This window comes from Vulpes vulpes, chromosome 4 (assembly GCF_048418805.1).
Source record: "Vulpes vulpes isolate BD-2025 chromosome 4, VulVul3, whole genome shotgun sequence".
Taxonomy (NCBI): Eukaryota; Metazoa; Chordata; class Mammalia; order Carnivora; family Canidae; genus Vulpes; species Vulpes vulpes.
In genome coordinates this window covers 56,177,411-56,187,647 of record NC_132783.1, presented here as the reverse complement: position 1 = coordinate 56,187,647, position 10,237 = coordinate 56,177,411, and the positions used below count along the sequence as shown (strand labels likewise).

Here is a 10,237-nt window from a genome sequence, read left to right as displayed (position 1 = left end):
CGAGGCGCCCAGCGCCCGCCCCGCCGCTCTGCTGTGCCTGCACCTGCTGCGTGTGCCCGGCGGCAGCGAAGCAGCGAGCCGCAGCCCGCGCGGGGCCGGTACGAGCCGCCGCCGCCGCCGCCGCCGCCGCCGCCGCCGCCGCCGCGCCCGCCCAGCCCTCATTGGGGAAAGGGGGACGAACGCCGCGGCCGCAGGGGGAGGAGAGGCTCCCTGCAGAGCGGCCTCCCCCGCGGCCCGGGCGCCGACTCTCCTGACGTGGAGCTTCCTGGCAGCCCCGGGACTTAGAAGACGGAGGGAAGAGGGAGAAGCCCGCAGAGAGCATCAAAGGCTGCGGGGTGCCTTGAGAGGAACCGGGGAGTCCTTTGACAAGAACCTATCAGGCCCTGCAGTGCTTTCTGGAGAAGGTGCCATTATTTGCTTCCCCCTTTGCTCAGATGAAAGGAGCCGGCAAGGACGGTCCTGAAGCAGCCCTCAGGGGCCTTTTCTGTCATTGTTCCTTTTCCCCCTTGCGCACGGCTGTTTGCTGACCTTTCCAGAGGAATCTCAGCACCCCCCAGTTCCAGCTGAGAAGACCGTTCTTAATAAAAAAAGAAAGAGAAAGAAAGAAAGAAAGAAAGAAAGAAAGAAAGAAAGAAAGAAAGAAAGAAGAAAGAAAGAAAGAAAGAAAGAAAGAAAGAAAGAAAGAAAGAAAGAAAGAAAGAGAAAAAACTACAACAATTCCTGCTGTTTGAATGGGAGATGCAGCTTGCCTTGCTGCAGTTCTTTTTTGCTGTGACATTTTGGAATGTCTGCAGAAACTTACAAAACAAAACACCCAAACCTTAAAACTCCTTGGAATAGGGGAGAGAAAAGGAAGTTTTTGCCAAAAAAAAAAAAAAAAAAAAGAAGTCAATGAGAGGTGGTAACTTACCCCTGATCCAGGAGCTGGAGGATAACAGCCTTCAAGTTCTAGGAATCAGCACTTCAACCCTAACAAATCAACATGAGAAGGAGTGGCTGTGGGGTATCGCGCAGAGGCAGGTCTTAAAAGAAGCCTGAAACTGGTTCAGAACTTCGGGCCTGTATGATGCCTGAGGACCGAACTACTGGGGGACGCCCCTCAGGTGCCCTAGCGTCATCTCCTTTCATTCCTAAAACTACATACAGAAGAATCAAACGGTGTTTTAGCTTTCGGAAAGGTAGGTAGATGATCTGTTAATGTCCATCTAAAAAATATTCATATATTCTCTGATGTTTTAAGGTCAGTTTATGTTCAGATAAAATGGGACTTTGAAAACCAAGAGCTTAGAACTGTACAGGAGGGATTTGTGCGTGTCTCTGCTGGTCTGTATTTGTTTTTCAAGCTTCATATTGATCTGTTGATGACTGTGAGTGGGCTGGATAGGTGGAGCTTAAAGAATGGGAGTCCTATAGGGATCACCTTGACTGATGGAAAGCCGGGGAGCCGGCCTGGCCTGGCCCTTCGGGGAGGAGGGGCCGGGTTGGCCACCTTGGGCTGCTGTCAGACCCAAATCAAGCAGCCATGTTGTTGCTTCTTGCACTCAGCCCCTCCTCTCAAATCCTTGTTCTCTATTCCCATCACATTGGTTTTGCTCTGGTTGCCTGTGCCTCACCTCCCCCGCTGAGAAAATTTTAATAACTAGATTATCTGTAGTGACCCCTTTTCAGGAGCCTTTTGACCATATTGACTAACACTGATTGGAAATAGGAGTCACCTTGACTTTCCAGATGTATCAAAAGGTGGCCTTGTCAGAAGCCAAAGATACGAACTATAAGGAGTAAGGAATGGGAAAATATAGCAATTTATGATCAATAAAAGGAGCTATGCATTTCAGAATTGATTTGTGCAAGGGGAGTGGAAGGGTACAGCATAGGTAAAATAAAATGCTTTTAGAAAACATGTATGTATCAAAATATTTTTAAGTGTCACTTTGCTTTAAAATGGGGATAATTAAATGAAGTGGTTATTTAAATTGGAACTAGGTAGTTATGATTTTAATGTCATGCATAGTGAGCTAATAATTTAATCAGGAGCAGATGTGACTAGCATCAAAGGTTCTTTCTCCCTTTTTTTGATCTGCTATCTATTCATTAACCCTTTCTACTTACCAACCAAAAAAAAAAAAAAAAGAAAGAAAGAAAGAAAAAGAAAAAAACAAAGAAAAAACCACATGTATAAAGTAAAATATAGTAGGAACTTTTTAAGACTAAACGTTGTTCCTTCTGAGTCTTTCCCTCTGAGCAGTTAAGATCTACCTGTAGTCATTATCATATATTATTAGCAAAGAATACAGGTGTTAATTTATATTCCTCTCTCATCCACAAAGGTAATTAAGTGAGAGATACATGTGTGGTTACTGTTAAGCCTGCATCTTTGACAGGGAAATTGCTAACAATAGAAATTGGAAAAAAGCTATGGAGTAATTGCTTAAAGGACTTTCTTTCTAGCTCTTCCAGCCCTCAGCAACTAAATCAAGTTTATCCAAACAGGCAGAGGAGGTCTACTTTTCCAGGCTTTTGGTGCTCATTTGTAGCATGAGATATTCTGGGGACAATTAATGTATCTTTGAACCACAGAGCAAGGTGGTTTTGACCTTTTCCACCTTCTCTCCAATAGTGGAGCATAGCATATCTGCAAGAATCCTGCCTAACACTGCTCTTTGTGGTGCCCTCTTCCCTTTCTCCTTAAATACCAGGGAGGGAAGGCAGCGCCTGCAGGGAGAATTCCCATGGGCTGGCAAATGGCACCCACAGGAATGCTTCCACCTATCATCACTCCTGTGGGTTATTTTTAAACTCTTGTCCTGTCCTTTGCAGTCTTCGTAATCTGAGGAATGTTCAGCACGGGACTCAAGGATGAACAGATTTCTAATTTACAAAACCATATTGTGGCTTCTGGCAGAACCATAAAGGAGAGGAGGAGCAGAAGCATGGAGCTGTTGTAGGTTTTCTGGCCCTCCAGCCAGAGCTGGCGGCACACCAGGCTCTCTCATTCCCTGGCTGCACACTACAGTTGTGCAGTGAGGCTCTGGGAGAGAAGCTGCTTCTGTGTGTGCAGCCTAATGGCTGGAGCCCGCTGTGGCATGACTCACAGAGTGTTTACATCTTTATTTAAGGGCCTGCACTGAAAAGAATGGACTTTTCTTTCCATCCTGGGCCCCCCAACCATGCTACCTTAAGAAGAGAGTGTTCTTTTGTGCCTTGTTTAATCTCCCGGGTGCTCAAGTAGTTCAAGAAGTGGACTGGGTTCTGCGTTTCTGCCTTCCTCAACCAAGCCTATTGCAGAGCATCGGCTTAAGTCATTTTCAATGAAAGCAAAAGGAAGAGTGCATGATTCATGGAAAAGCACCCAGAAGCAAAGAATGTTGACGCATCTGCTTTTCCCGATCCACATTTAAAACATATATTTTTTTTTTTTACCGTTGTCAAGGCTAGGCCAACAGAAGAGGAGACTTGCCACTTTAGAAATGCCCTCAGAATGAAGTGTGGAGTTGACTTAAAGTTTCCAGAGGCCTGGTGGTAATGGAGCCTGCATGCTGAGCAGGCCCTAAATGACTTCTCAGGGTTGCTTTCTCTTCCAGATCCGTTTGGTCCTTTACTGTCCTTTTCATCGCTCCATTTCTTTGTTTGGGTGCTAATACAGATCACTGAAAATGCTTTTCCAGGGGTTTTAAAAATCTAGGAGCTGAAAAACATTTCTTAGGCAGTGCTTTGGATTTATGTTCTGGAGAGAGAATGATTACAATGTATTTTTACCTTGTTGATTTTGAAACTATATATATATATATATATGTAATTTTTTTTTTACCTAAGACTAATATATAATATGTGAGGCACAACCAGCCTTTTGATGACCTGGAGGTGCATACTATTTAGGTTCCTGAATGGTAGTGTTAATTTCCAGTCATAATAGGCTAGCTAGCTGATTTCGGGTTGTTATACTCACAGGACACACTGAAGAAAATTTTTCTGTTTTTTTGTTTTTTGGGGTTTTGTTTTGTTTTGTTTTTTCTGAATTGCTCTCTTCTTAGAGATAAGTCATCATTCATTCTCTAGAGTTTTTCCCCTACATGGTAACCAGTTAGTAGCTGTACACTCTTGATTCTTCTTTCTTTATAGACTTCCAGCTCCATTGCAATTTCTATCACCTTAGCTCCCTGTGCCGTTTTTTGTTTTTTGTTTTTTTTACTTCATGCACAACATATTTTAACCTCAGAAGAAGCTCTTCAAGACAGCATCCATCCTCACTTGTTTCCACCCTAATGTTCTTCACAAAGTCCTACAACACACAGGTCATTTGTAAAGCACTGACCAATGGATATTTCTGAAATAGTATTCTCAAGTGTCCCACACAGATCAAACATTTTTATGAGTCCCTATTGCTCTCAAGAGGAAGTCCTAACTGTTTCAAGTAATTATCAAGGCCTTATAACCAGTTCCACTAGAGAATAAACTCCCAGTTCCCCAGACTATCCCACTCTTTCTCCCTAAACATGTGTGCTACTCTACCTCTTTGCTTTTTTCCCACTATTCTATGACACTTTCCCTGCTCTGTTCAAACTTTATGCTTCCTTCCAGGCATTATTGGTTCTCATTTCTCATCAAGTCTTCTCTGTTCACCCAAACCTTCTGTGTAGTCCTTATATTTCTTATATGCTGCCTCCTGGCCACCTTATCTTTATAGCCATCGTAAAGTGCTTCATATACATTTGTGGTGAAAGATAGAGATAGATAGATAGATAGATAGATAGATAGATAGATAGATAGATAGATAGATGATAGAGATTTGTCTACTTCTTCCCAGGATGAAGAATGGTCTATTGAGTCAAGGATTCGAAGTTTATTGCAAATCAGTGAAGTACAGTATCATTATATATCTTTTCCTATCAGTCCATAGGCAATAATGAGTTAAAATAGGTTACCTTTGGGATGCCTGGGTGGCTCAGTGGTTGAGCGTCTGCCTTCGGCTCAAGGCGTGATCCCGGGGTCTGGGATCGAGTCCCACATCAGGCTCCTTGCATGGAATCTGCTTCTCCCTCTGCCTCTCTCTCTGCCTCTGTGTGTGTGTGTGTGTGTCATGAATGAGTAAATAAAATCTTTAAAAAAATAGGTTACCTTTGTGATGGTTGTGACATGGTTGAATAAAACCAACATTTTCTTTATTGTATGTTGTGTATTTTGTAGTCAGATTTATGACAGTAGATTTGTTCAATAGAATGCTACTATCCAAATGCATATAATTTTATTTTATTTTTTTTTTTCATTTTTTTTAAATTAATTTTTATTGGTGTTCAATTTACCAACATACAGAAAAACACCCAGTGCTCATCCCGTCAAGTGTCCACCTCAGTGCCCGTCACCCATTCCCCTCCAACACCCGCCCTCCTCCCCCCTTCCACCACCCCTAGTTCGTTTCCCCGAGTTAGGAGTCTTTATGTTCTGTCTCCCTTCCTGATATTTCCCAACATTTCTTCTCCCTTCCTTTATATTCCCTTTCACTATTATTTATATTCCCCAAATGAATGAGAACATACACTGCTTGTCCTTCTCCGATTGACTTATTTCACTCAGCATAATACCCTCCAGTTCCATCCACGTTGAAGCAAATGGTGGGTATTTGTCGTTTCTAATCGCTGAGTAATATTCCAGTGTATACATAAACCACATCTTCTTTATCCATTCATCTTTCGATGGACACCGAGGCTCCTTCCACAGTTTGGCTATTGTGGCCATTGCTGATAGAAACATCGGGGTGCAGGTGTCCCGATGTTTCGTTGCATCTGAATCTTTGGGGTAAATCCCCAACAGTGCAATTGCTGGGTCGTAGGGCAGGTCTATTTTTAACTCTTTGAGGAACCTCCACACAGTTTTCCAGAGTGGCTGCACCAGTTCACATTCCCACCAACAGTGTAAGAGGGTTCCCTTTTCTCCGCATCCTCTCCAACATTTGTGGTTTCCTGCCTTGTTAATTTTCCCCATTCTCACTGGTGTGAGGTGGTATCTCATTGTGGTTTTGATTTGTATTTCCCTGATGGCAAGTGATGCAGAGCATTTTCTCATGTGCATGTTGGCCATGTCCATGTCTTCCTCTGTGAGATTTCTGTTCATGTCTTTTGCCCATTTCATGATTGGATTGTTTGTTTCTTTGGTGTTGAGTTTAATAAGTTCTTTATAGATTTTGGAAACTAGCCCTTTATCTGATATGTCGTTTGCAAATATCCTCTCCCATTCTGTAGGTTGTCTTTTAGTTTTTTTGACTGTATCCTTTGCTGTGCAAAAGCTTCTTATCTTGATGAAGTCCCAATAGTTCATTTTTGCTTTTGTTTCTTTTGCCTTTGTGGATGTATCTTGCAAGAAGTTACTGTGGCCGAGTTCAAAAAGGGTGTTGCCTGTGTTCTCCTCTAGGATTTTGATGGAATCCTGTCTCACATTTAGATCTCTCATCCATTTTGAGTTTATCTTTGTGTATGGTGAAAGAGAGTGGTCCAGTTTCATTCTTCTGCATGTGGATGTCCAATTTTCCCAACACCATTTATTGAAGAGACTGTCTTTCTTCCAATGGATAGTCTTTCCTCCTTTATCGAATATTAGATGACCATACATTTCAGGGTCCACTTCTGGGTTCTCTATTCTGTTCCATTGATCTATGTGTCTATTTTTGTGCCAGTACCACACTGTCTTGATGACCACAGCTTTGTAGTACAACCTGAAATCTGGCATTGTGATGCCCCCAGCTATGGTTTTCTTTTTTAAAATTCCCCTGGCTATTCGGGGTCTTTTCTGATTCCACACAAATCTTAAAATAATTTGTTCTAACTCTCTGAAGAAAGTCCATGGTATTTTGATAGGGATTGCATTAAACGTGTAAATTGCCCTGGGTAACATTGACATTTTCACAATATTAATTCTGCCAATCCATGAGCATGGAATATTTTTCCATCTCTTTGTGTCTTCCTCAATTTCTTTCAGAAGTGTTCTATAGTTTTTAGGGTATAGATCCTTCACCTCCTTGGTAAGGTTTATTCCTAGGTATCTTATGCTTTTGGGTGCAATTGTAAATGGGATTGACTCCTTAATTTCTCTTTCTTCAGTCTCATTGTTAGTGTATAGAAATGCCATTGATTTCTGGGCATTGATTTTGTATCCTGCCACGCTACCAAATTGCTGTATGAGTTCTAGCAATCTTGGGGTGGAGGCTTTTGGGTTTTCTATGTAGAGTATCATGTCATCGGCGAAGAGGGAGAGTTTGACTTCTTCTTTGCCAATTTGAATGCCTTTAATGTCTTTTTGTTGTCTGATTGCTGAGGCGAGGACTTCCAGAACTATGTTGAACAGCAGTGGTGAGAGTGGACATCCCTGTCTTGTTCCTGATCTTAGGGGAAAGGCTCCCAGTGCTTCCCCATTGAGAATGATATTTGCTGTGGGCTTTTCGTAGATGGCTTTTAAGATGTCGAGGAAAGTTCCCTCTATCCCAACACTCTGAAGTGTTTTGATCAGGAATGGATGCTGTATTTTGTCAAATGCTTTCTCTGCATCCAATGAGAGGATCATATGGTTCTTGGTTTTTCTCTTGCTGATATGATGAATCACATTGATGGTTTTACGAGTGTTGAACCAGCCTTGTGTCCCAGGGATAAATCCTACTTGGTCATGGTGAATAATTTTCTTAATGTGTTGTTGGATCCTATTGGCTAGTATCTTGTTGAGAATTTTTGCATCCATGTTCATCAGGGATATTGGTCTGTAATTCTCCTTTTTGGTGGGGTCTTTGTCTGGTTTCGGGATTAAGGTGATGCTGGCCTCATAGAACGAATTTGGCAGTACTCCATCTCTATCTTTCCAAACAGCTTTAGTAGAATAGGTATGATTTCTTCTTTAAACGTTTGATAGAATTCCCCTGGGAAGCCATCTGGCCCTGGAGTCTTGTGTCTCGGGAGGTTTTTGATGACTGCTTCAATTTCCTCCCTGGTTATTGGCCTGTTCAGGTTTTCTATTTCTTCCTGCTCCAGTTTTGGTAGTTTGTGGCTTTCCAGGAATGCATCCATTTCTTCTAGATTTCCTAATTTATTGGCATACAGCTGTTCACAAATGCATATAATTTTAAATGGTGCTATAAATGAGTAGTTCATTAATTCATTATATCAAAATTTTATGGAACACATAACCAGGTGATTCTGGAGATGAATAAGCAAATAAGATAGGTTGCCTTGAATCTATGAGTTCACACACTCCCTTGAGGATAAAGAGACATAGTCACTCTGTGGTAAGAACTACAACAAATTATATATGAAAACTGGGGAGCCCTTGAACAAAAGACCGTCTATGGGCTTATTTGGATTCATCTGAACTATGTGAAATCAAATTTAATCATTTAGATAGAAATCAGATTTAGACATTTTCTCCTATATTATCCTAAGAGAGTAGTCAGCATGCCTATGAAAAAAAAATGTCTGAATTAATATAACATAGTAGAAAAGGAAGATTTTTAGAATTGTATAGACAAGCGTTTGTATCCCAGATCTGCCACTTTCTAGATGTGTGATCTCAGATCACCTATCATCTCTGAATCAGTTTGTAGAAGGGAGACGTCCTTGAAGAATACTTGTGTCAAATAAGAAAATGCATATAAATTGCATGGCTTGGTACCTAACATCAATAGTGTCTGCTGGTCTGGGGCCTAGGCCACTAGACCACTATGCTGGCATAATTACACTTCTCAGTTTATCTAAGACTTTCTTTATCTCCCTCCTTCTCCACCCTGACTACAAAAAGAATCAAGATTCTACCAGACATTCACTGGCTATATAGATTCAGAGCTCCTGGGATTAAAAGATTTTTACTCATACTCATATTTACTCATATAAAGATTTTTTGGTTGCTTAGAAAGCATTGGTGACAGATTGAAGTAAACTTTGGCTGTCATTGTTTCTTAGTTCTGTACTAAGCTGAATGTCTTTTATTTGATTTGTCAGTTTATTATGGGTGAATGTTCATTTTTAATTAAAAATTATTATAATCCTGGAGATACCAAGACTTATTCTGCTAGCAGGAGCGCAGTAAGCAGAAGGATAAGTAAAAGCAGATTCTCTATATGGCTTAGCATGTTATCTATAGGAGGAAGAGGACAGGAACTCTGAGAAATCACTGACAGCAGAAAATTTGAATAATAACCAAAAAGTTGTATAACTTCTGGTTTTTCATCAGCATACCACAGACTTTTTTGTTTTCAAGTTTTTATAGAAATCAGTGTCACAGCCTGGGAATTATCGATGAGTATTTAACATTGGAGTTATTCACTTATTTCCACAACTGAGGAAGCATAGCATTTTATTTTAATGCACACATTAATTCCACAAATGTTTATGGAGCATTTGATCCTTACCCACTTGGGTATTAAGTTCCAGGGACATAAGGAAGAGAGTTTGTGTCTCTGTCTTGGTGCATTCAAGCTGCTGTAACAAAATACCATTGACCATGTAGCTTATACACAACAGAAGTTTATTTCTCATAGTTCTGGAGGCTGGAAGTCTGAGATCAGGCCGGTATGGTTGGGTTCTGGTGAGAGCCCTTCTCTGGGTTGCAGACTGTCAATTTCCAGTTGTATTCTCAAGTGACAGAATAGGAAGGAGCGAGAAAGCTCTCTGGAGCCCTTTAACCAAAGCACTAATCCCATTCAGGAGGGCTCCACCCTCATGACCTCATCACCCTCTCAAAGGCCCCACCTCCTAATACCATCACTAGGCATTAGGTTTTCAACATAGGAATTGTTGAAGCGGGGGTGGGGGGATAGACATTCCAACCATGGCACTGTGGTAGAGTGGAGCATGAGCTCTGGAGTCCTTCAGATTTGGCTCAAGTTCCAGCTCAGTCTTGATATCTGTGGCACCCTGAGAAATTTTCCTACCCTTCTCTGATGTTTATTGGATAGACACATATTCTACAGGTGTTATCCCATATCATTTGTAATAATAACAAATGCAAGATAATGATTTTACTGTAGTGATTATAAAAGTACAATCATCCTGTGACTGGTGAGAGAGAGTAGTCCAGGGTAGATAGGCAGTAATTACAAAGCAATGCTAAGAAACCAAAGAAGAAACATATCAAGCTTTGGGTCTGGAGTGATGAGAGAATGTTAGTAAAGACTTCACACAGGAGATGATATGAATTGAATCTTGCAGAGTAAGTTGCCCTAGGCTGACCCATGATGGCGAAACCTATCTTCTTGAAGGAGGCC

General features: G+C 41.5%; 1 protein-coding gene across 6 annotated transcripts in view; it reads left to right on the top strand.

Annotated features, from left to right (window-relative positions):
• ARHGAP24 (Rho GTPase activating protein 24) overlaps positions 1 to 10,237 on the top strand; it is a 735,186-nt gene that overhangs the window by 662,379 nt on the left and 62,570 nt on the right. Inside the window, exon 1 of one of the 6 annotated variants that reach the window (XM_025998153.2) lies at positions 141 to 1,178. The exons of the other annotated variants lie outside the window; for them this stretch is intronic. Coding sequence (XP_025853938.1) covers positions 1,064 to 1,178 — 115 coding nt within the window. The 5' untranslated portion in view covers positions 141 to 1,063. Of the gene's footprint in view, positions 1 to 140; positions 1,179 to 10,237 lie in introns of those variants that run through there. 6 annotated transcript variants of the gene reach the window in all.